The 27,278-nt window shown below is 40.2% G+C and overlaps 2 protein-coding genes across 3 annotated transcripts in view; one reads left to right on the forward strand and one right to left on the reverse strand.

Moving 5' to 3' along the window:
* Positions 1-18,769, forward strand: part of LOC126977230 (cilia- and flagella-associated protein 58-like) — a 34,128-nt gene extending 15,359 nt beyond the window's left edge. Inside the window, exons 12-19 of the mRNA XM_050825957.1 lie at positions 680-858; positions 1,681-1,890; positions 3,230-3,380; positions 5,822-5,946; positions 7,635-7,792; positions 13,392-13,509; positions 14,210-14,276; positions 15,422-18,769. Coding sequence (XP_050681914.1) covers positions 680-858; positions 1,681-1,890; positions 3,230-3,380; positions 5,822-5,946; positions 7,635-7,792; positions 13,392-13,509; positions 14,210-14,276; positions 15,422-15,591 — 1,178 coding nt within the window. The 3' untranslated portion in view covers positions 15,592-18,769. The remainder of the gene's footprint in view (positions 1-679; positions 859-1,680; positions 1,891-3,229; positions 3,381-5,821; positions 5,947-7,634; positions 7,793-13,391; positions 13,510-14,209; positions 14,277-15,421) is intronic.
* A 16-nt stretch (positions 18,770-18,785) lies between these two features.
* The window catches only part of LOC126977264 (C-terminal-binding protein), a 55,806-nt gene continuing 47,313 nt past the window's right edge, over positions 18,786-27,278 (reverse strand). For both annotated transcript variants that reach the window (XM_050826012.1, XM_050826010.1), the window contains 2 exons: positions 23,533-23,772; positions 18,786-19,849 (listed from right to left, as the gene is read on the reverse strand). In XM_050826012.1, the coding sequence (XP_050681969.1) occupies positions 19,784-19,849; positions 23,533-23,772 (306 nt within the window). In that variant the 3' untranslated portion in view covers positions 18,786-19,783. The remainder of the gene's footprint in view (positions 19,850-23,532; positions 23,773-27,278) is intronic.

Below are 27,278 nucleotides of genomic sequence, written 5' to 3' on the forward strand. Positions count from 1 at the left end.
TCCCTGGAGTTTTATTTATTTATTAACATAGCAATTGTCATAACAGAAGACCTAATGTGACAGTTACAAATAACAAGCAAATGAATCTTAAACTGACACTCTGGCTCCTTCTCATGTCCAAGTTACGTCAGTTGGTGCTGGGGCTACTGCTTCGAGTGCAAGAAAGAAAGCAAGCGTCGCAATTATGTCGGTCTCAGTGAGTCATACATCTTTGTGTCGTTTGGTGTCGAGACACTTGGTCCGTGGGGCGCAGAGGCGCGGAGAATCTACAAAGTACTATCTTTTCGTCTCAATAGGGCTGCTGGCAACCCAAGCGCTTGCAGCTATTTCGGTCAACGGATCAGCCTAGCTATCCAACGTGGAAATGCTGCCAGAATTCTTGGTACGCTTCCCCTAAGTGATAGTATTCTAAATATAGTTACAAGTGTTATAGATTTGTTTTTTTTTGAATAAATATAGCAATTAAAATTATATAACGAATCGTAAAACCAAACATTTCATTCGAAAAATACATTACATTTTGAAAAGTGAACGCATGACAAACCTACAGTTAGACTTACTTACGAGAATAATACTAGTGATGTCACTATCAACGAAAATAACCTGTTCAAGATATTCTTTTGTTCATTCTGGAAAAAATTATAACTAACTGAACAACATCCGAAAATAATGCTTTCAGAGGAAGTCCGGCTGCGAACAGCAGACATTTTAGATCTAAAAAAAGCGCTGCGAGAAGAAGCTATCAAGAGTAAGAAGATGTCAGTAGCTCTGGACACAACGCGCGCGGAGAGAAACATGTTGCACAAGAACTATACGGAGGCGCTCGACGAGATACAGGACTTGAAGCAGAAACTTAAGGTTAGTTTGTCTTCGTCGAAGTTTTAGTGGAGGCATTACATTGTCCAGCTATTAGATTCGCTCCTTACGCTCCAGTGCTCAACTGTACACGGCAAGCGTTACTATGGTCCTAATTGAGGCTTTCAAAAAACTGCCAATATCTACGTATCTCTAGACAAAATCACCAGAGAGAACTTTTTACTGGGTGTATTATTAATTGCTCTTGGTTCTAAGAGCCATTCAAAATAGCACAACGCTTTTGAAGACAAAATGTATTTATTTAGCTTTAGTTGGCGGTGGCCATTTTTGCTTAGCATACAACGGAAACATTATTTTGTGAAATTTTATTTAGATATTTTTTTTTAAAGCAATCATGAGATCATATTATAACGTGTCCAATAGTAAAAATAATACGAAGAATTTAATTGTAATACTTTTATAATCACACGTTTAGCAAGATAGTCAATTTCTCGTACAACACTGAAAGAGTGGCGTCATTCACAGCACGAATCTATCATAAATCACGTTTTTTATTCACAATAACCAAGCTTGTTTAACTAGCAATCCGTAACATATACCGCATAATGATACCTCGAGTATTATAAACACAAGTGGGTATCACGTTTCAAGTGGCCGCACCGGGTTTGGCGCCAAAACATCTCACCATTTGGCTTCTGATGGTGCGCGGGCGGGTTGACATATTATCAGAGGAGTGAGGACCTCTGACATACCAACAAGTGCGTTATATACATAATATTATTTAATAAAATTTTACAATAATTATGTGCAAAACTGTAATACTATTATTTCTCTACTTCAAATAACTGTGTTAATCGATGACAGATGCTGGCGTACCAAATCGAGCAACTGAAAGAGGACATAAGCGGCAAGGAGAGCGGGCTCAAGTCGTGCGAGGGAGCGCTCAGCAAGTGCCACAAGAAGAACGAGCAGCTCCGCTCCGAGGTGCAGGCGGGGCTCGCCAGGCTGGCGGAGGCGAAGGCCGACATGACCGCGCTGCGGCAGGAGGAGGCGCGCCTCAACAGGATCCTGCAGGTGCAACTCACAACTACCTTACCTAATTCCAATTTCATGTTTGAGTATTTTTTTGCATAACATTACATATTACATTTGTAGATAAATCAGAGATAATCTTAGTATCCGAAGACACCATCTTAATCTTAGACAGGGCGGGGAGAATAAAACACATCATGTAGATGAACGATATTAATATTCTTTAATCAATTATTAAACAGGTAATATAGCGTAGACTTGATAATTTGATAATCGACAAAATAAAAAAGACACTGAATCGGTTGACACTCCACCAAACACGTAGCGCACTGGGCGCCTACTCCTAAAATCGATATTCGATATATCGTGGCAGTATTCGTGTCGAAACCTATTCTTAGGTACATCGTATTCAATGTCGAAACGATGATTGAACGAACGAAACATTTATCGATATTAACGGTCCTAACCCTACTCTTAGTTGAAAATGTCAGAGACGAATATTCGAATATGACAAATAATCAAACGTCACTTTTACGATAATCTCAACGACACCTTCTAGGCTGTCGTTGCTATTATCGTTTCAAGTTGTATAGATATATTTGCCATACAATATACATACTTAATAAATATTATTAAAATATTTATATGTGATTTACTATTCAACATAATTTTTTGCTGCCAAGTAATTTAAGTCATTTTGTTGATCGTTTATGCGTAGAAAATAGTGCAAATGGCCGCCTGAGAAATAGGAAGTCGACGAGAAGGGTTGAGTTACTGTTTTTTACATTTTACTATCCGCAAGTTTTGTATTATTTATTCAATATTAAATGGCCATATTATATTCATTACATAATTTTTGAATATTAACATTTTGTGTAAATGATGCAAATTGGTCGTGCAGAGTCTGGCATGGTCCTTAGCGCCTAAATTATTTTTTCACTTTTGATACTTAACAGTGACATAGCACAGATAATATTTAGTTTTTCAAGGTTTGCGCATATTTCATTCACTCTAACATCGTAAAAAAATCAAAATATTAGTCTATGGTTACGTTAAACGATACTGAATACGAACATTTGTTAGAGTAGGGTAGGTGCAATATATTCGGAGTATTATCGTAACGTTCCAAATATATCGTTGTCGATTTTGCGAGCAGACCTCCTGATTCGTTGCGAACCGATCGCCGACTCAAGCGAACTGGTGGATGTTAGTTGTTACGCTACACAACCCCAAAGTGTTGTATCAGAGTAAGCGCAAGTGTCAACATCTGACATCTGACGTTAGTGACAGATGACAGCTAGTTCATTCTTATCAAACGCGCCAAGGTTTTTTTTTAAATAATTTGTAAAATGATGAAGCTGTATCGTACATTTGTCTCCAGGAGAGTGATGCGGCGCGTGCCAAGCTGTCCAAGGAGCTTGAGGGGCTGGTGAATGAACGCGACGTGGTTGGCGCGCAGCTGGTGCGCCGTAACGACGAGGTGTCGCTGCTCTACGAGAAGATTCGCATCTTGGAGGTCACGCTGCACAGAGGTACCTGGTCGGGGCTGGACTTAGTATCCCGTAGCACGAATAAGGAAGTAAAAAATATTGTAGTTGATAGAGCTTAAGTCCATAATGATGCCACTCTTATTACAAGGTAATGCTCCATTTTCAAAAAAAATAACTAAAATTACCTAAAACTAGTAAATCACGTAAATAAAACTGTAGATGAGCGCTGTCATGGCGCCGGGACGCTAATGAATGAATTATAACTTTATGAATTATAACTTTTAAACTAAAATGGTTTGATCTCAGAGTTGTAAAGCCAGTAAAAAAAACCATAGTTATTTTTCTTATGTTTCCGTTAATGTTTATTTCATTTTACTATAATGTTTATTCTTTTTTTTTTTTTTTTTTTTTTTATTAGGAAAAGCAAACAACTACAACTTACAAAGTAGATACATAAAGAAATAACAATTAAGTCTAATAAAATTGTAGTCAGATACGCTATCCACATCTTGCTATGAAAAACTTAGAGGTATTCAATGTTAGGTACAAAAATAAATGTTTATACAATACTAATTGAAACTAAAGAGAAATAAACAATGTTCTTAATATTATGGCTAGTTGGAGTAAATTAAATTTATAGAAATCAAACAATTAATAAACACAAAAAGGAAAACAAAATAAATAATTATCTACACAAATCTACACTAAATTATGACTATATATACAATGATATTAACCTAAAGTACTTATGATGTTCAGTAGGTATTTAAAAGAATGTATGTAAATAAATCAAATATTATCCAGTATTTTTTTTTTAATTTGGCACTTGAACTGGCTCTCGGATAAATGGAAAATGTCAACACTAATGAATTCTTTGTTGTAATTGTCAACTAATTGATGCAGAGGTGATCTTATTCCTGCATTAGTACGAAATTTACCTGTTGCAAAAAGTTTACGATTACACAGTCCTCGGATATGGGCTGTTCTAGGAATAACATAATTTAATTTGTTGGTCAATTCTGTACAATCAAATTTGCTATGTATAATGCCGTGCAGAAACATACATTGAAGAAGTTTGCGCCTTGATTGAAGGGATAGTAGTTTATACTTATCTATCAAATCAGCGTACGACATATTGTAATTGTTATAGCATCTGTAACTCATGGATCTTAAGAATTTACGTTGGACATTTTCTATCATTTCGTAATACTTTTTATAAAAAGGGTGCCAAATAGGAACGGCATATTCCAATTGGGAACGTACAAGGGATTTATATAAATGTAAAAAAGTATAGGGCTTCTTAAAGTCAATGGATGTTCTCATGATAAATCCATACATTTTGAAAGCAGTGTTAACAATTTTGTCAATATGAAGATTTAAGTGTAATTTATTATCCAAGATAACTCCTAGGTCCCTAACAGATAAAACTTTACTCAACGTAACATTAGAAAGAGAATAATTATAATTAATAATGCATTTTTTTTTTTGAAAAGTTGATAGAATTACATTTATGTAGGCTTAATGTTAATTTATTCTTTCTGCAATAATCAGATAATCTATTTAGGTCTTGTTGGATTAACTCACAATCGTTGAGGTTTGTAATTGACTTGAATATTTTTAGATCATCAGCATATAGTAAAAATTTACAATTATCAAAACACTGCTTTATGTCATTAATATAAATAATAAACAGGAGAGGTCCAAGTATGGAGCCCTGAGGTACGCCAGAAGTGACATCTATACTTTCAGACCTAAATCCATTAATAACTACTTTTTGAGTTCTTTTTGTAATATAAGATGAAAACCAGCGTAACAAATTACCACGTATACCATTAAAAGCAATTTTACCTAACAAAATTGCATGGTCCACCTTGTCACATGCCTTCATAAAATCAGTATAAATCACATCTGTTTGAACGTTATTGTCCATATTATTAAATAGAAGAGAAGTGAAATTAATTAGGTTGGTAATAGTAAATCGCTTTTTAACAAAACCATGTTGCTCCTCTAAAATTGTACTATGGACAACAGGATAAAGTTCATTATGAACAAGTCGTTCAAAAACCTTTGCTACTTCGCATAAAATAGAAATGGGACGATAGTTTTCCACTAAATGTTTAGAGCCGCTCTTATGAACTGGTACAAATTTATTCCGTTTCTATCGTAGGTGCGTGAATTTTTATTTACGCGTTTTACCGGCTTAGAGGTTGTAATTTTATTTATAATTTAGCAACTATAATTTATAAAAATTGGTTAGGTTAGGTAAAACAACGCACGAGCCGCAGCGGGCCGCGGCAGTGGCGCGAGCGACAGAAACCTCTATCAATTTCAATATTTTTTACCTCATAATTCGTGCTACGGGATACTAAGTTTGAACCCCTGGTCGTACTAGCTGCGGACGATAGATAGCGACCGAAACACAATAATACAACACAAATTAGTAACAATATCATAACATTGAAAACAGTACATCCTGCTTGTAGGTGAACGTCAATACGAACAGCGAGTAGAAGACATCAGACTGCTCAGACTGGAGATCATCAGACTGAGGAAGGAGAAGAACTTGCTGTCAAAGGGGATAGAGAACATGACGGACTTAAGGCTAGAGGTAAAATAATATTTACTTATTCATTGAAAAGACCAACAGCATAAATATTACAAATGAGCCTTAAAAATTAGTGTACATATAACAGCCAATTACAGGTCTCTATATAAACAGAAATTAATGGATATACAACTTAAATTACTTTAACATACAAACAAAGAAATCAACTTATGAATTTCAACTTAATTTACTTTAATAAAAAAATATGTATAGTTTAGAAACATTATAAGAAAAATAAACGTATGTATGAATGCGAATGTAATATATACTACTAGCTGACTCGACAGACGTTGTCCTGTATATAATAAAAAAAATACTCTTTTATAGAAATTTGGCCAATAATATTTCAAAACATCAAGAATTATTTCGTAAAATATGCTCCCTATTGTTAAATTGTTTCACAGCGGAACTGTCAAACCGTGCGTCATTAAATTCTCTCATAGAAAATATGTCCATACAAAACAAATATTGAAAATAAAAATAATTATGGGTCCCAAATCGAAATACAAACTATCCTATCTCTCAAGTTGGACCAAACTGCACTCCATGAAGTAATCCCCATTAAAATCCGTTCATTAGGTTAGGAGTCCATCGAGGACAAACAACGTGTCACGTAATTTATATATATTAAGATTATTAGATATGTTATAGTGTTTATATTATGTTTGGATGTGTATGTGTGCGTGTAGTATGTGTTTATGTATATGTGCGTGTGATTATGTGTTTGTTCGTTTTATATTGCTCCAGTAACATTTTTCGTATGTACTGTATTCATTCATATTTATACATTTCTTTTTATTAAGATTATGAATGTCGATATTCGAAAAAACTTCATTGTAATTCTTACAAATTCTGTTAATGGGACAATTTTTACCATAGTTCGTAGTGTAAAATTTTCAACTGAATAAGCCAGTTTCATCTATTAAAATTAAATTATGAAAATTTGTTATTTAAAGAGTTACTTACTCAACAAATACGCATTCAATATTAATATGTTATAAAAAAATGAGAATTCTTTATATTTTCAAAATTAAAATCATACTTTTATTATCTGTATGTCACGTGACCGAAAACGCCGTCCACCATTTTGTGACGTCACTATAGCAGAAAAAAATTAAATTTTTAGCAACACACCTAGAAGGTAATTTTTTATTTTTAAAAATATTTAAGGACTGCACTGCATTTTTGACGTTTCTTTTTTTATGTTATTATGACGTCACGATCATGGCGATCTTTTTCTGGCGCGATCATTTAAATTTTAAATATTTTTTTAAGGCATAAAGTGGAATTATTTTGAGGAATTAAAAATATCAGTTGGCTATAGCATCTACGATCATGTTTGAATATATTTTAGAAATTCGAATTATTCCTCCTATATTCCCTATTCCTCCACCAGGATGAGATGTGTCCTCGCGTACCTCTCGAACCGTAAGTAGAATTCTCTTTGTACAACGCGAGTGTTACACATTTAAATAAAACACTTTTAAAGGATTAAAACGCGTGTAATTGTAACTGTTTTTACATTCGATTTTTGCGTAAAAGTTTCATTTTTATTTTAGTTAACCCGACGTTTCAATACCTTTCCAGATCTCGTGTCCCCATAAAAACAGTTACAATTTTTAATCCTTTAAAAGTGTTTTATTTGAACCTTGTTATTAGTTCAATGGTGATCCACGCCATGTTCTGCGCAGGTGTTCAACCTGGAGCGTGAGGTGGGGCGCGAGCGGCTGCGCGTGCGAGCCCTGGAGGAGGCCCTGGAGACGCCTCTGAACGTGCACCGCTGGAGGAAGCTGCAGGGCACCGACCCCGAGAGCGTGCACCTCACGCACAAGCTGCGCCTCACACAGAAGTATGGCATATCCCTAAAGCTCGTGTTCTACGATACTAGTTATTTATGCAGCTGTTGTGTAATAAGGGGTACTAATACACGAATGTGGATTTATCTCACGAGGCGAAGCCGAGTGTAATAATAGTATCACATGAGTGTTTTAATACCTAATTGTCAACAGTAGCATACAAGAGGTAGGAGTTTTAGGAGTGGTAGTGCCATGTTGGGTCCTCACGGACACAACCGAATTGGGCCGGCACGCCCGGAGAAATACCACTCCCCCACTCGAAACCGGCGTGAAATAGCGGCTATGCCGCTGTGTTTCGTCCGGTGAGTGGGGTATCCGGAGGCCTACACCCCCCCTCCCAAATACAAATGGCAGCACGGACTAAAACGAGACTACTCCAGGACGGTACCAGGCTATGCAGCCCTGGAGAATCCGTCCTTGGGCGTCCACAATTAGGGCCTGTACCTAACAGTGGTTGCCCAGGCTGCCCCGCCTATTCTGGAGGGGGCAAATCTGCGCTGACTCGGGGCAAACAGAGCAGGAGGCTCAAACCACCCTCCTCCACACTCGCTGTGGACTTTTGCAACATCAGGGGGCTTCGCTCAAATTTAAATGCCGTCCACTTTCACCTGGAGACGGCGAAGCCGGCCCTGCTCTTTTTAACCGAGACACAGATATCCTCCCTGGCTGATTCATCTTACCTTTCCTACCCGGGGTATAATTTGGAACACTCCTTTATACCACGGGCTGGCGTGTGCGTTTACGTCAGGGAGGATGTCTGTTCTCGACGCCTGAGTTTTCTTGGAAGGACAGGACCTATCCATCATCTGGCTGCGTGTAGACTGCGATGACCATCCGCGAATCTACGCATGCCTGTATAGGTCCCATAGCGGTAACGCAGAGACTGACCGGCTCCTCGAACACATCCAAATGGCTACAGATTCCGTGTTGGAGCAGATCCCCACTGCAGAGATCGTGTTTCTTGGCGATTTTAACGCCCACCACGCCGAATGGCTAGGCTCACGTACCACCGATCATGCAGGGAGATCTGTTCACGACTTCGCCTTAGCATATGGTCTGACGCAACTGGTTATTGCACCAACGCGAATCCCAGATGTGCAAGATCATACACCTTCACTGTTGGACCTTCTGTTGACCTCACATCTGGACGGCTACCTAGTTTCCGTTGACCCTCCTCTGGGATCGTCGGACCACTGCCAGATCCAGAGCACTGTGCCGATCACGCGCCCAACACGGCCCCGCTTCTTAGGCTGTCGCCGCATGTGGCACTATAGGTCAGCAGAGTGGGACGAGATGCGGTGCTTTTTTGCATCCTACCCGTGGAGGCAGATCTGTTTTTTACTGGGAGATCCAGATGCCGCTGCTGATGCTGTTGCTGATGTGGTACTGCAAGGTATGGAACTCTTCATTCCATCCTCCTCTGTGCCTATCGGTGGCAGATCCCAACCATGGTTTGACCGCTCCTGCAAAATGCCCTCTCGCCGAAAGCAGGAGTGCTATCAGGCTTGGGTCAATGCGGTGGTATCTAAGGATGTGAATTCCAGCGAACTTAAAAAACACTTCAATCATGCCTCCAGGTCCTTCAAAGGAGTTATTGCTGACGCGAAGTCGAAGCACATTGGCAGAATTGGCGAGAGACTTGCACGCCTTCCCTCGGGAACTCGTGCGTTCTGGTCGCTCGCCAAGGCTGTCCAAGGAAACTTCTGCCAGCCAGCCATTCCGCCACTGCACAGGGATGATGTCTCGCTGGCCCATGACGCGAAAGAGAAAGCTGATCTCCTGGCCTCCTTCTTCGCGTCCAACTCGACTCTGGATGACCAAGGTGCACCACCACCGCATATTCCGCAGTGCGATTCATATATGCCGGAGGTAAAAATCCGGCATGGTGCCGTGCTTAAGGCGCTTCTCACCTTGGACATTCACAAATCGAGCGGGCCCGATGGCATTCCCCCGATAGTGCTGCGGACATGTGCTCCGGAACTGGCGCCGGTCCTTACCCGTCTTTTCCGGCTCTCCTACTCATCAGGCGTAGTCCCGAAATTATGGAAGGCGGCTTTAGTGCACCCGATCCCTAAGAAAGGTGTACGCTCAGATCCGTCCAACTACCGCCCCATTGCCATTACCTCCATTTTCTCCAAAGTAATGGAGTCGATCATCAACCGCCAGCTCTTGGGATACCTAGAGGGGCACCAGCTGATCAGCGACTGCCAGTACGGTTTGCCAGGGTCGCTCAGCTGGTGGTCTTCTTGCGTACCTCACCCATAAATGGGCGCAAGCGGTTGAGTCGAAGGGAGAGGCGTTGGCGGTGAGTTTGGACATAGCGAAGGCCTTTGGTCGGGTGTGGCATAAAGCGCTTATAGCGAAACTGCCATCCTATGGGCTTCCCGAGAAGTTGTGCAAATGGGTTAGTTAGCACTAGCTTTTTGGCTGATCGGAGCATCAAGGTTGTTATCAACGGTGCATGCTCCGACTTAAAACCCATAAACTCTGGTGTCCCGCAAGGCTGTGTGCTATCCCCTACGCTGTTTTTTTTTTGGGGCCGACAAAATTTAGTCCAATTCCACCCCAAGAAGACACAAGTTTGTGCGTTCACCACTAAAAAGTCTCCCTTTATCGTATCCCCTCGATTCGAGATCACTCCTCTAACTGCCACAGCCTGTATTGGCATACTTGGCGTCGATATATCGAGCGACGTTCAGTTCCGTGGTCACTTGGAAGAGAAGGCCAAACTGGCCTCTAAAAAGCTTGGTGTACTCAGTAAGGCGAGACAGTACTTCACTAAAAGCCACCGCCTGCAACTTTATAAGGCGCAAATTCGGCCTCACATGGAGTACTGTTCTCACCTCTGGGCGGGTGCTCCCCAGTACCAGCTTCTTCCATTTGACCGCATACAACGAAGAGCGGCTCGAATCATCGACGATCAAGTCATCTCCGATCGGCTTGATTCTCTAGCATTGCGTAGAGATGTGGGTTCTCTCTGCATCTTCTACCGCATTTATCACGGGGAGTGCTCAGAGGAGCTGTTCGGGTTGATTCCAGCGGCCGAATTCCACCATCGGACATTACGTGCAAAGTACCATCCGCATCACGTAGACGTCTGGCATTCCACAACCGCGCGTTTTCTTCGAAATTTCTTGCCTCGCACAGCCACTTTGTGGAATCAACTACCGGCAGCAGTCTTCCCGAACAGATACGACTTAGGGACCTTCAAGAAAAAAGCATACTCCCACCTTAAAGGCCGGCAACGCATTTCTTGACACACCTGTTGTTGCGGATGTCCATGGGCGGTTGCCTCACCTCTCCCCATCCCGTGAGCCTCTTGCCCGTTTACCACCTCTCATATAAAAAAAAACAAGACTTTATCTACACTCAGAATATGAATCCTCTAAAAGATTCTGGAACAGTTAGCTTACTGCTAACATTAAAACACCAGTCCTAGTAGTAACCTAATATCATTCGTTACTGATTATATACAAATAAAATAAGTATTAATGAAACAATTATTTATTTTAGTAGTAATTTACATTTTGTATAGTGCAATAATTAAAATTCACTCGAATATAATGTTCTTTTTCAGCGTTTAAAATAAATCGCTCATTTTTTGTAAACAAAACAATAAAAATATCGAAGAAAAATGGCGGGGATTCGAATAACTCCTTTTTTTACGGCGCGCGACGTTCTGGGAGTGTGGAGCGGGCGTAAACGAAAATGTTCTTTTTTTGAAATTCATACAGATATCACGCATCGAGCAATAACAATGTGGCTGTATGTTGAAACTCTTTGCGCATGAATTATTTTTATCCAAAAAAACATAGGAGTGTTGTTATGAAATTCAGTACAACATTACAACACTCTTTTGGGTGATGTAATGGTTATTAGAACATTGGGTGTTTTAATGTTGGCAATAAGCTAACTGTTTCAGAATCTTTAATAGAGGATTTAAAGCATGGGTGTAGATAAAATAATATAAAAGCTTATAATGCCTATTACTCGGCTAAGCCGAGTAAGTAAGTCTTTTGTGGGGCGATGTATATGCTTTTACAACAAGATCCCAGAAAATGTTCAAAACAAAAGTATTACGTTATTCAAAAGAATTGTTAAAAAACGTTTGTGTGGTAAAGGTTACTAAAACATAAATGACTTTCTAGATTATACCACAGATTGGGAATGGAGCGACCGCCCTCTGGCTATTAAATAATAAGTTTAATTATTATTATTAATAGTTTGTAAGCATATTTCTTTGGACGTTTTGGAGTTTGTTGCGCCAATTCTTCTCAGGTCTGAGGCATTCGGTTTGGAATGGGTGGTAGTGTTTTTGACGTTCAATAACTGATGTCACATCCTATTTTAAATAAAAATATTTGAATTTGAAATAGCATGCAGTTCAATATTAATCATGTCGTAAATAAAAACAATTCACAGGCGAGTCAGAAATATATTCTCGTCTACGATTATATCACAGGAATAGGAGCATACAATGTGTTGTGAGACTCGAAATCGTTGTAATTGTAAAACAAGAAACAAAGTTATGTGTTTTTAAATGATTTACCATTCATTTATAAGCTACGTCGCATTCGATGGAACACAATGAAACAGGAAGACTTCTCTTCCTTAGGGAACTCTCCTACCGCCATTTCTAAAACAGGTAACATCCAAATATTGTGCAATTTCACCAATATTACATACATATGTCCATTTTGTTACCTCCATTTTGAATTTAGTTGACTTGCTCAACCCCGTGTAAGTAGAGCATTTTCTACACCAGCATATATTCACAGCTGGGTTAGCGAGTCTGGACGCGTGTATCGATGTATTTAGGCGAACCTCATGGAAGTCAGCCCTTGTCCATCCGATCCAAATAAAAGTTGATTTTGAATCCGGCAAACTACAGGACTATTGCTATTACCTTCCTTCTGCCCAAAAGGTCCGGAACTCGAACCCGCGACCTCTCGCGTTCCGTGCGAGTTGCTCTTCCACTGTGCCAGCAGTTGGAGTGATGTATCGTTTATAAATCTTGTATAGTATGTCTTGTACAACTCTCTGGTTGTGTCAACTTCATCTACAGGATCTACTTCACAGTTGATAGATAACCTGCTCAACCCCAACTCGCGGGTCCGAGTCCCGAATCGTTCATGAATTTTTTTACCGACTTCAAAAAAGAAGAAGGTTCTCAATTCAATCGGTATTTTTTATGTATGTACACATCGGTGTACTAAGTAAGAGTAATCGTACTCGGAGATTTATGATCCGATTTACGTATTTCTTCTTTGCGGAATAGATGCCAAATGGTCTCATAAAAATTTTACATAGTTTGGCCCAGTAGTTTTCATTTTATGAACATTTTTATGGAAAAATTTGTCTACGTGGATGATATAATTGTTTTTTGTTTACCGCTTTTGTATTTGTTTTCTTTCAGATTGATTGTATATACACCTCTTATGCAAAACTTTACCTTTAATATTAATAAAATACTGTTATTTGTAATTGAATACAAAATTAAACTTTTAGTTATTTGATACTTTTCAGATTGTGTAATACTAGTTCATTACTGTTGGCTGCTGACTTATGATTACATATTAATTAACATCACAGAAAGGTGTTGGCACAGAGTGAGATGCTGGTTCTGAAGGATCGCGAGCTCAAGGAAACCAGGAACCTGTACAGCGCGGTCAAGGACATGCTGGCATTGCAGCCCAGCCCAGAGATACAGGTCAGTCGCTGCCGAGCCCTTCTAGCCCCATAGCAGTACCTAGTCTCGCTGTCACTGTCTTTATAACAATACACTTGTTGCCTAAGAAACCATTCCACGGTGTAGTGAAGCGCTCTGTAGATATGACGCCCTATTGAAGGTAGGTAGGATCCTATTGTGACCGTCGTCGTGCTAAGTTAACTTGAGCGTCGGTCGCTTCGCCCCTGGACGGCTACATGTGTACCTATGGTAGGTAGCCCATCTTGCAAATACATATAAAAACACATTTAACATACACACTAATGAATGAGTACTTTAAATTTTGATTTATTATGACATTTGCTTCGAAATAAAAATATAAATTAATTTACAAATTACTCTTGTATCTCATTTGAGTTTTACATTAGAGGAGGCTATTATATATATAGGTATGTGTTTTTTTTATTTTTTTTATGACAAGACGAGCAGGATGTTCAGCTAATGGTAATTGAAACGCCCTGCCTATTACAATGCGGTGCCACTCAGGATTCTAGAAAAATCTAAAAATTGCTGCGGCGCCCTTCTGACCGAAACACAACCATGTTTGGGTACACATTACTGCTTCACGGCAGAAATAGGCGCGGTTGTGGTACCCATAATTTTACCGGCATCCTGTGCAAAGGAGCCTCCCACTCCTACGTGTATGTATGACCAAACCTAAATTGTCACAATCGTTCCACAGCAAACACTGAACAAAACGCAGCGCGCACTCGCCCAGAGAACGAACAAGATGAAGTGCCTACTCGCCGGTGAATATCATATTTAATATCCTTTAAGAAAAATATGTGTGTACCGTACTTGCTGATTTTATTAGGGGTTATTATTTTATATCATGAGGGTAGTTGTACGTGCTCCGCTGGCCCATGACACAATTCGCGCTTTTTTTTTCTGGAATAGGAGGACAAACGGGCGTACCGGTCACCTGTTCGTGACTCTCAACCAGTTTTGACGTTCAATGCTGGTGTCTTACGTTATCATTCATACAAACTTTGCAAGCTTGCGATCAGAATCAGGACCGTTTGAGCTGCTGCGCCACCTGAGTGGCGTGGGAGTGTTCAAAGGATAGTGGAGGGCATTTTACTTCTTTCCACATGATTCTTGGTTGATTGCAAGTACAAATAAATACATTCATTAAACGAGCCAAAAACCAGCGACTCTATAGGAAACCTTATTAGTCCCAGACATTTTTGCTCGAGTCGAACAATATGTATTAAAAATAAGTAAATTCAGACATGTTTGAGTTGCTGAGCAGCATCAGTTTAAGGTCGGACTCCGATTACAAAGTTAGTGAGGTGTAGCTACTTTACATTTTGTCAAAGTGTAAAAAACTATGTTCCAGTGATTATTAGAAAAAGCGGCCTACTAATGGGGAATTTGTAAGATTCTCTCGAGAGTTCTCTGACAAAAGATAATAATTAAACGATTACTTTCGGTTAGACAGAGCTCGATTATATCTCAACATTATACGGGAAGATGCAATTTTCTACATCCAATTGTATTAATAGATTGTTTATAATTAGGATGATTTGAGTGAATGTATAAGAAAGCTATCGAAACAACCTATGAGACCATGCAAAATAAAGGTTAGAAATTTGTCAGGGCGTACTGTGCCATACGGCACCTTCTGGAAAGGTGTATCTGGAAAAAACTAGTGTAGTGTCATATGACACTTGCCGATTTTGGAAGGGTATTTATTACACTTGGTACCTTTAGGTCAGCAGCAGGGGCGGCGGGGTACCCGCTTGTCCTGCGATTACATTAACATTCTACGAGTGGTTTTATCTATAGTGTAGTTCTCGAATAGATTGCGGGAGCCACAAAAGTATAAATAAAATTCGAGCTCGAAGACTTGGAAAGCGCAGTTTAGTTAAATGTTAATCGTGACGTGTTCCAGAGCTGAGCATGCGTGAGAAGCAGGTGTCGGACCTGCGGCTGGAGCTGGAGCGAGTGCAGCAGGAGCTGGCCTGCGTCAAGCAGAACTACTTCGACATGAAGCGTGCGCTGGATAAGGACGAGGAGCGCCGCCTGAGGGTGGCCGCGTCGCCCCCGGCGGCCGCGCTTTGACCTCCGGTGAACAGTGTGTCACGGACCCCACACGACATACAGTCTGTCCGTGCAGACGTAAATAGAGTTTACAGTAAAGACATTATAGATTTTTTTTTTGCTCTGTTATTTAACTGGATTTGTGATGCAACAAGTAGCAGATAAGATTTTACCAGTGGCTTACCCTTATGGGTACCAAAACTATGACCTATTTCTGCCGTGAAGCAGTAATGTGTAAGCATTACTGTTTCAGTTTGAAAGGCGCTGTAGCTAGTGATTTTACTGGTCAAATGAGACTTAGCATCTTACGTCTCAAGGTGGCGAGCGCAATCATTGTAGTTACGCTCAGAATTTTTGGACTTTTCAAGAAACCTGAGCGGCACTGCATTGTAATGGGCAGGGCGTATCAATTACCTTCAGCTGAACATCCTGCTCGTCTAGTTCCTTATTTTCATAAAAAAAGAAAAAAAACATTTTTTATGAAATGGTCATAATCTTTCTCAGGACAAAGCAGGCACACCTGTTGCTCATCGTACCTATCGGCAACATTTGTTCATAAACGAATAAATAGCTCTCATTTTTGTCCCTCCAAGACTCGAATACCTTTTGAAGAGAGCATTGCACTCTTGAAATAAATTTTATACCTACTGATCGAGAATACAGAAAAAATAACTATGAAAATTTTACACAAGATAAAAAGGGTTTCCAACTTCAAGATAAATAGTTAATTATGCAACTGTTGTGTAATAAACCACTTATTAAAACACGAATGTGGGTGGTAATAGTATCACATAAGTGTTTTAATACCTAATTATCAACAGTTGCATACAAGACTTTATCTACACCCAGAATATGAATCCTCTTTAAAAGATTCTGCAACAGTTAGCCTACTGCTAACACTAAAAAAGCCAGTCCTAGTAGTAACCTAATATCATTAAGTACTGATTATATGCATATATACTAAGTATTGAAACAATTATTTATTTTAGTAGTAATTTACATTTTGTATAATGCAATAGCTAAAATTCACTCGAATATAATGTGCTTTTACAGCGTTTAAAATGAATTGCTCATTTTTTGTAAACAAAACAATAAAAGTATCGAAGAAAAATGGCGGGGATTCGAATAACCTACTTTTTTTTTACGGCGCGCGACGTTCTGGTAGTGTGGAACGCGCGTAAACGAAAATGTTCTTTTTTTGAAATTCATACAGATACCACGCATCGAGCAATAAGAATGTGGCTGTCTGTTGAAACTCTTTGCTCATGAAGGGATCGCAAAAAAAACATAGGAGTATTGTTATGAAATTCAGTACAACATTACAACACTCGTTTGGATGATGTAGTGGTTATTAGAACATTTGGTGTTTCAATGTTGGTAACAAGCTAACTGTTTCAGAATCTTTAATAGAGGATTTAAAGCATGGGTGTAGATAAATAATTTTACTAAATATTCTTTCAGTACCTACTCTCCACCAGCTTCTATACATAGACTCATGCGTTTAAACCAATTTCCGAAACACTTTTTCCAGTCTGCAGCCGACACCTGTTCGGCCTACCACTGGAGCCCTTTCAGTTCATTTTTTATTTCGCGGAATAAAAAGAAAGTCCCACGGTGCAACATTACAACACTCGTTTGGATGATGTAATGGTTATTAGAACATTGGGTGTTTTAATGTTGGTAACAAGCTAACTGTTTCAGAATCTTTAATAGAGAATTTGAAGCATGGGTGTAGATAAACATACTTTTTTTTCGGGGCGCGGCGTTCAGGTAGAGCGGAACATGTGTTAAAGGAAATGTTCTTTTTTTGAAATTATTAGACACCACGCATCGAGTAATAAGAATGTGGCTGTCTTGTTGAAACTGCGCATGAAGGGATCGAAAAAAAAAACAAAGGAGTGTTATTATGAAATTCAGTACAACATAACATCATCCGTTTGGATGATGTGGATATTAGAACATTGGGTGTTTAATGGTTGTTTTATAATCTTTAATAGAGGATTTAAACCATGGGTGTAGATAAAATTATTTAACCCCTTAAATCTTCCTGATAAATTCATTTATTCTAATTTTTGGGTCTTGTACCACTTCGTTGTATACAATGTGCGCTGATCTAATATTGCTTTATATGTCAACTTGTACAACTGGTGACATGTGACATTTAGTATTAAAATATGTTTAAACTCTACTTCATCGACACTATGGAGGGTAGAGCGAATCATCTCAGGAGAAGTGTCCAGCTTATGCTGTTAATTACAGTTCAAAATACTTCCACGATGGCGCTGGTGTGGGCACAAGGTATCGTATGAAGTATGGTAAATGTAGTAATTATATATTCATTAGTATTATTTTAAATTTCACGCTTCTTTTAGGGTATGTTTTCCGGAATGCACTGCGACCACTGTACAGTGTGACGTCAATTTAGTATACCGTGAAGCCGTTCTTTTATAGCCAGTTATACTGGTTACTATATAAAACGGAACGCAATCCCGAATACTGTCAGCCGCATGTTTTGACGCAGCATTCAAATGAGTGTATAAAAGATATCTAGTTCATTAAAAAAACTATCAAATTAAAAATATTTGGGATTAAACTGTAGGTATTGTTTATTAAACTCGTGATCAAAGTACTGCGAGTACCTTACATCGAAAGTGCCAGTGCTCACAGTAGAAAATGGCGGCGATTTATGACGTCATATATTTCCCTAGGGTACTGCGGCAGTATACTGGCAGTCCATAACGGAACGAATTTTTCTAGTGGTAGCACTGTGCAGTGCTCGCATTGCATATCGGAACACACCCTTAATGATTTACCCTGCTGCTACTGTGGCGTCACTTTTTCATATACACAGATGATTCTTCTTACCTCTACCCTCCATAATCGACACTTCATAAAAGAAACAAAAATCAGCTTCATAGTTTCTTCATCATTTTGAATTGTCGACCAAAGCTGGTGGTGCTTTGTGAAGCCAGAATATGCAATGTGCCACACTACACTAATTATTTAGTTAAGACTATATTATGGTTGCCAAATCTATTTTTCATACTTGAATACTTGAAATGTTAATGGCAATTGGCACCGTTCCAGTTGTCCAGGTATTGATCAAATATTTATGTTCAATTTACATTACTATTTGAATGTGTTCACTATAAGTATTTAACTTAATAATTTCATCATACAATGAGAGATATGGAAGACTAAATAAAACGCAAGAGTAATTAATCCGAAAACAATAGTTTTATTTAAGAACTTTTCATTTCCTCATAAAATATACACATTGTTTTTGTCATTAACTAAACAGTAAGTAAATACTAAATTTAAAATAGCAATTGTCATTGGAATCACCAGAGATGTCGGGCTGCTATTGCATTTCTAACTTAATCGCACATGTACAATTAACTTACCTATTTATAAAAGAAAAAAATATTGAAAAAGCATGATTTTTGTACATTTCACAATGAAACAACTGGAGCATCATGTATTCTGTTACCAGCGGGTCAGTGTGATGATAAACGAGCTACGTTTGTCTTAAAATTAAAGTGAAATGTGTTGTATTGTAATATGTGTCGTGTTGTCTTGTGTTCGGGGGTTCAATACATGCTCATCAGATGCTGAAAAGGATCGTGATAACGCCACCCTCACTCTCACCAACAAAGTCAAAATGAAATATAAATCATATTAATTACACACGAGCGAATCAACTCTTTCAAACTATCGTACTTATTACACAGCATCAGTTTATTTGGGGCCTCTATCACTCTTTTTCAACTACCCGGGGCCCCGAGTTTTACAGTCCTTACATTGTAATTTACAGGTTCATTTTAGGCATACATTAAAGGGCCCCTAAATAGACACGGTTTCTGTTTGAAGTCAACCCATTCCACACACATATTGAGCCTTAAATTATCAAATAGCATAAACACATTTTACACAACAATCGGTGCACCAGCCAAATGTTTATTTTTAGTCCTCATGGTCTCCATTCAGTGGAATCTATCCGGCCGCACTCTAAACGACAACTGTGCCAAACATTTCTATCGTCCATTATATTGTCCACAAAATTCACATTTGTCCTACTAAGGTTCTCAATAACACTTGGGCACCATTAATATTTGGGGGCCCCAAAATATTTCGGAGCAGGAATTGGGCCTCGAGTGTAGCACGCATCTTGTTAACTAACACTTGAGTGATAGTGGGCCGGGCGGGCGCCGCTCTAGTGCACGTCCGAGCTCTCCTGCTTCATCTGGTGGTTGGCCGGGTCCGATGTGTTGATGGGGGGCTGAAAGTTATTAATTATTATTAACATGACAACTAGCTGAAAGTTATTAATTATTATTAACATGATAGTAACTAATTCTTTCGTATTTTGGCCACATAATGCGAAGGGGTAATGAGAGCCTCGAGAAATTGATCGTAGTTAGGAACAAAAAGGGTAAGCGCGGCTGACGCCGATCTCCTACCAGATGGACCAACCAAATAAAATACTCCAGGTCTCCGAGGTTGAGCTCCGTCGTCAGGGCCGCGATGGATAGAAGCCGATGGAAACAAATAGTTCACTCCAAGTGTGGACCACTTGTTGATGACCATTGATCCTCAGTCATGAGGGAACGACTAGAGAGAGAGAGAGAGAGAGAGAGAGAGAGAGAGAGATACTTGTTACGCGTCTTGTTCATTAAACAACATTAGCATGGCAAGAGTACACAGCTCTATATAGCTACAACAACCTCAACATCTTTAACTTGATTGATGTGAAGCTTTAATTTCTTCTGTCCACGCTCCAGCCAATCAAATTAGTGTGATAGTGACAGTTGTAGTGTCTCACTGTGTGAACTTATGGTAGATTCAGTGATTTAAAAGAAATATTTATAGTGACGATGCAAAAGTGCTTAGTTTAAGCCTAATTGAATAAAGTTTATTTAGCACATCATACACGTCAATATCAGATTTTGGAAAAACAGGTTATGTAAAATTTATCTACAGTCTGGTAGGCCGTGGAAAAAAGTTCTTTAAAACCACGCACGCGGAACTATTTTGTATTTGACCAAACCACAGACAGACATACACAAAGATATCGTTGGTGTCTTTCAACATCAAGTTCAGAGGCTAGCGTGCCCTGGAGATCAACGGCTATGACGGCTGTCTAATTTATCAGTAGAGCTTTCGACATTCTCCTATCAGATATCCTATCTCTATAGATCTCCTATAAGAGTTTTTGCCGGCCTTTTAGAAAAGTGTACGCGCTTGTTTAAAGGTACCCATGTCGTATAGTGTTGGAAACAACGCATAAGGAAGCTCATCCCATAGATTGTAAGAGGAGTAATTCCAGAAAAACGTTCCAAACCACAATTATATTGAAATTGAGTTATGATGAGCACAAAACTAGTCATGTGATTCATATTAATTTACTGACAAAAATTGGTAGCCCTACTGTTACTCTTTTAATGACATCAGGACTTAGTAGCCCAACCCACATGTATGGAATACACTAATATTGATTAAACTTTCAATACGTTTTTTTTTAAATGTGATGTTTTTGGCTAGGAACTTATGTCCAAGTGATCCAGCTGTTTACAGAGCACTGGGCCCCCAATAATTCCTTGATTCAGAACCGCTCTATAGAGGAATGCCACACTTCCAGATGGTGGGCACACGGACGAGTAAAAAAAGAAGGACTCCGCGCTGTGATATTAGCAAGTGAAGCACCTTTATGCTAGTGTGTCTGCGGTGACGGGGGATATCAGTTATTTCCTTATATGGGGTTATAGTACACCCGATCCTCATACACTGTTATGTAAGGTGACATGGAGTCGTTATTTGTTTTATCAACACCCATGTTTTAATCCTTTATTGAAGATTCTGAAACAGTTAGCTTATTGCCAACATTAAAACACCCAGTGTTCTAATAACTATTACATCTTCCAAACGAGTGTTGTAATGTTGTACTGAATTTCATAACAACACTCCTTTACATCATATTAGGACTGGCTTTTTTAGTGTTAGCCAGTTAGCTGTTTCAGAATTCTTTATAGAGGATTCATATTGTGGGTGTAGATAAAGTCTTGTATGCAACTGCTGATAATTAGGTATTAAAACATTCATGTGATACTATTATATTTATGCAACTGTTGTGTAATAAGGGCTATTAATACACGAATGTGGGTTTTTCACGCGAGTGTTTTAATACCTAATTATCAACAGTTGCATACAAGACTTTATCTACACTCATAATATGAATCCTCTAAAAGATTCTGAAATAGTTAGCAGTAAGCTAACATTAAAACATCAGTCCTAGTAGTAACCTAATATCATTCATTACTGATTATATACAAATAAACTAAGTATTAATGGAACAATTATTTATTTTAGTAGTAATTTACATTTCATATAGCAATAATTAAAGTTCATTCGAATATAATGTTCTTTTGCAACGTTTAAAATTAAACGCTCGATTTTTGTAAACAAAACAATAAAAATGGCGGGGATTCGAATAACCTACATTTTTTTACGGCGCGCGACTTCTGGTCTACCAGAAGTGGTCTACACTCTAGTGGAACGCGTGTAAACGAAAATTTTCTTTTTTTGAAATTCATACAGATACCACGTATTGCGCAATAAGAATGTGGATGTCTATTGAAAATTTTGCGCATGAGGGAATCGAAAAAAAAATAGGAGTGTTGTGAAATTCAGTAAAATATTACAACACTCGTTTGGATGATGTAATGGTAATTAGAACATTGGGTGTTTTAATGTTGGCAATAAAAGCAAACTGTTTCAGAATCTTTAATAGAGGATTTAAAGAATGGGTGTAGATAAATGAGTATACTAGTGTGTGTGTCACGTACCAGCGTGATGGGCGCCTGCGGCGGCTGCGGCGGCGCGGCGGGCGGCGGCGGCGGCTCGTGCACGGCCGTGGTGGAGTGCGCGGCCTGCGCGCCGCCGTAGTAGCCGCCGTTCATGTAATACTAGTGTGTGTGTCACGTACCAGCGTGATGGGCGCCTGCGGCGGCTGCGGCGGCGCGGCGGGCGGCGGCGGCGGCTCGTGCACGGCCGTGGTGGAGTGCGCGGCCTGCGCGCCGCCGTAGTAGCCGCCGTTCATGTAATACTAGTGTGTGTGTCACGTACCAGCGTGATGGGCGCCTGCGGCGGCTGCGGCGGCGCGGCGGGCGGCGGCGGCGGCTCGTGCACGGCCGTGGTGGAGTGCGCGGCCTGCGCGCCGCCGTAGTAGCCGCCGTTCATGTAATACTAGTGTGTGTGTCACGTACCAGCGTGATGGGCGCCTGCGGCGGCTGCGGCGGCGCGGCGGGCGGCCGCGGCGGCTCGTGCACGGCCGTGGTGGAGTGCGCGGCCTGCGCGCCGCCGTAGTAGCCGCCGTTCATGTAATACTAGTGTGTGTGTCACGTACCAGCGTGATGGGCGCCTGCGGCGGCTGCGGCGGCGCGGCGGGCGGCCGCGGCGGCTCGTGCACGGCCGTGGTGGAGTGCGCGGCCTGCGCGCCGCCGTAGTAGCCGCCGTTCATGTAATACTAGTGTGTGTGTCACGTACCAGCGTGATGGGCGCCTGCGGCGGCTGCGGCGGCGCGGCGGGCGGCCGCGGCGGCTCGTGCACGGCCGTGGTGGAGTGCGCGGCCTGCGCGCCGCCGTAGTAGCCGCCGTTCATGTAATACTAGTGTGTGTGTCACGTACCAGCGTGATGGGCGCCTGCGGCGGCTGCGGCGGCGCGGCGGGCGGCGGCGGCGGCTCGTGCACGGCCGTGGTGGAGTGCGCGGCCTGCGCGCCGCCGTAGTAGCCGCCGTTCATGTAATACTAGTGTGTGTGTCACGTACCAGCGTGATGGGCGCCTGCGGCGGCTGCGGCGGCGCGGCGGGCGGCGGCGGCGGCTCGTGCACGGCCGTGGTGGAGTGCGCGGCCTGCGCGCCGCCGTAGTAGCCGCCGTTCATGTAATACTAGTGTGTGTGTCACGTACCAGCGTGATGGGCGCCTGCGGCGGCTGCGGCGGCGCGGCGGGCGGCGGCGGCGGCTCGTGCACGGCCGTGGTGGAGTGCGCGGCCTGCGCGCCGCCGTAGTAGCCGCCGTTCATGCCCTCGCTGTACGGCGCCGCCGCCGCCGGCACGCCCACTCCCACGCCGCCGCCCACGCCCACTCCCACTCCACCGCCGACGCCGCCCACACCGCCGCCTCCCCCGCTGCCCGCCAAGAAGTAATCCTGAAATTACAATTAAGGCTCCGTTACACAAGAAGAGTTTATCGCTAGCGAGCGGCGATTACTTTTAAGCAATAATATGGTCGTCTAGTGTAAACAAATACCCCGACCTTTAGGGCTTCCAATCCCGCAATACCGAAATCTCGGTACTGCGGGATCCCACGCCATTTTCCAATCCTGCGAGATGCCGGATTACGGACGCGGGTTCTGCGGAAATTGCGGGACTGTAAAAAGCGTGCATGCGATGCAAAATAGGATAATATCTGCGTGAAATATTATACTTAATAACTCAAGTTATAAACTGTTTCGTATTTTCGTTAAGTTTATTGATACATCCTTTTAAGGGTTTGTACGTGAATGAATCTTTCATTCACGTACAAACCGCCCACAAGTGTAGAAACATTAAGAGCATTTTCTGCTACAAGCTATATTGCGTCTAAAAATACGCAATAGTTTGGCAGACGACATGTTGTGTTTCCTTCGCAAACATCTTCAGTTAAAATTAAAATCTGACAAAGTGAATAATTAGGTAATAATTTATCAGTTCAAAATGTGTTTTTTTTTTGGTTAATTTTTTAATTTTGCTTTGTGTATTTCTTAAAAACGATTTGTTTTGTTTTGATTAGCTTTTTATTTAGAATTTATTGTTTTTTTTTGTGAAAAAAACAGAATAATTTGATTGATCTCATCTTAATAATATTATATATACGTGAATAAATGTGGAGTTGATAAATTTATTATTTTAAATTGTGCATACTTTCAATATGCGGGATCCCGCAAACACCAAAATCCTGCGGTATTGTAAATTTATAGTCTCGCAAATACCGAGATTGAATACAGACCTTAGGATTGGATGCCCTACCGAGCTTCGCCTCTCGAATACAATTATCCGTACTTAAACTCCTTAAGCCTGTGTAAACAAACTATACGAATTTATCTTACGAGTTTCGCCTTTCGACAACACGACTTTTTTGTTCAGTCTAGTAGTGTCAGTGCGGTGACTAGTTTGACTACTATTTCCTCAGGGCCAAAGTTGTCAATAGCCAGCTCTGCTGCAAATAATTTAGGAGCCTCATCCCTATCATCAATGGCGAGTGTCGTATCAAAATCAGTACAGAATGATTAGCGCGAGTCTCGCATCGACACTTGTGATTCTCGCCCAAGCATTGTTTAGAAAAGTCGAAACACACATACGTGTATTGATCTACGATTACTCGCCTGTAGTGTAAACATTAGAGAGAAGAGAGTCTTTTCTGGTGATACTCGCATTCGGGTATCACTTGATTAATACTAGTTTTTGTCATAATGTAAACAACCGCTAGCAAGAATCGAATGGCGAGTTCTTCCATGCAAAAATGAAATACGATTTTTCGACGCTCTCTAGCGAGTAACTTTTCTTGTGTAACAGACATATTAATAACGAGATGAAGATTCATTCCGGGCGACAGACTCGCGTCTGCAAAGCAGAAGTACCTACAAGGATTAAACAAGCCGATAAAGTCCAAATTTCCACCATAATTTAGTTTTTCCTTAATTAAAAGACTTGCTGAAAAAGAAAAAGTCCAGAAGAGGTATCGCAAATATAATAATCCAATCGATATGATAGAATTTTGAAACAGTCCGTGTTCATTGTCAAAAGCTTTTTCATACTTGCTATAATCAGTACAAAAATACAATTGAACAGGATATAGCTAAAGCTCCACAAGCATTCTGGCGCTACATCAAATCAAAAAATAAAAATTCGACATTACTTCCAGCAAATATGTAAAGCAACAAAACATCTGTGGAATCCGGGCCTGATATTACTAATCTCTTTGCTAGCTCGTTTCTTCAGTTTATAATGCTACCGAAACCTCACCTCACAAAACACACCCTATGGTCATTTCATCATTAATAGTAATTCTATTAACAAAATTACTGTAAACGAAAATGAAGTATTAGCTAAATTAAAACAAATAGATATTTTTAAGGGTTCTGGCCCCGGCGGTTTTCCTCCTGTTTTTGTTAAGCGTTGTAGTTCTGCTATAGCTTTACCAATTGTATTATTTTTAACCGCTCTTTGGCTTTCTTTCCCAGATTAATGGAAAATGGGGCGATATTTCCGTTGCACAAAAAAGGGAATAAAACAAACGTCAAAAATTACCGGCCAATAGCTACTTTAGCTATTTTTCTTGTTTTACAAAAATATTCGAGTCTCTTGTATAGTCGTATACTTACAAATAAATGAATAAATAAATAATACAATATAGATATGTCAACAATACGTTAAACATTCCCTTTCTGTTCACAGACTTTGCTAGTGCGTTTGACAAAGTTGATCACAACATTCTCATCAAAAAAACTATACCACTTTCAAATAACTGGTTTTCTCCTCAGTTGGTTTCAGTCTTACCTAGCAAAAAGACTTCAGATTGTGTCAGTGAATGGTTACAATTCGTAGCTTTAATTTGCTATGTCTGGCGTTCCTCAAGGCTCTCACCTCGATCCTATATAATTTTTAATATTTATCAATGATATTGCCTCTGAAATATATTATTCAAAATTTTTGTTATTTGCCGACTATTTGAAAATTTATAAGACAATTATATCGTCAGAGGTTATTCAATTGCTGTCTGACCTATGCAGAATTGAACAGTGGTGCGAACACGAACAATAAAATGGAACTTAATACTCAAAAGTGCTATCATGTGATTCTCAAGGAAGAACAAATCAATTCCATCGTATTACAATCTCAGTACTCCAACATTGCTTAAACTTGGTGAAATAAAGGATCTTGGGGTTATGTTGGACTGAGTACTTCGCTTTACATCTCACGTTGATCATATTGTGACTAAATCTGCACAGATGCTTGGTTTTAACCTTTAATTAGGCGCGCGGGGTCGTCGCTATCTCAAGTGATCTTCAAGTTAGGTTAGTTTTTTACCTTTTAACGCTGTCAACCCGATTTTCTTGCTAGCTTCCTAACTCTCTAGTCCCCTCTCGATTCTGTGTCGCTCGTGCTTCGGAATTGATCACAGGTGCTGCACGGAGGGGCTTGGGGTCGTGGCGACCCCGCGCGACTTATAGTGTAGTTCAAATTTAGGTAAGTATATATTTTTAATATTATGATTTTAAGCAAATATGTAATAAAGCATTATGTAATGGTTGATGCTAATACTGCCTATCTCCAGAAATTTGAAGTTTACGCAGGGAAACAGCCAGACGGGCCCTACAATATTCCTAATGACACAAAAAGTCTCGTCAAACGATTGACAGAAACAAACAAGAATACAGGACGTAATATTACTTTGGATAATTGTTTCACTAGCGTTGAGTTAGCTGAAGACCTTTTGAAAGACAAATTGACAATAGTAGGTATGTTGAGAAAAAATAAAAAAGAAATACCACAAGCATTTTTGCCTGACAGTCGTTCGTCGTGAAGTACACTCAACATTATTTGGTTTTCATGTGCTCTTATGTCTCAAAAAAATTTAAAGCTGTTATTGTCGTCTATGCATCATGATGACATT

The sequence above is a fragment of the Leptidea sinapis genome, chromosome 44 (genome assembly GCF_905404315.1).
Source record: "Leptidea sinapis chromosome 44, ilLepSina1.1, whole genome shotgun sequence".
NCBI classification, from domain to species: Eukaryota; Metazoa; Arthropoda; class Insecta; order Lepidoptera; family Pieridae; genus Leptidea; species Leptidea sinapis.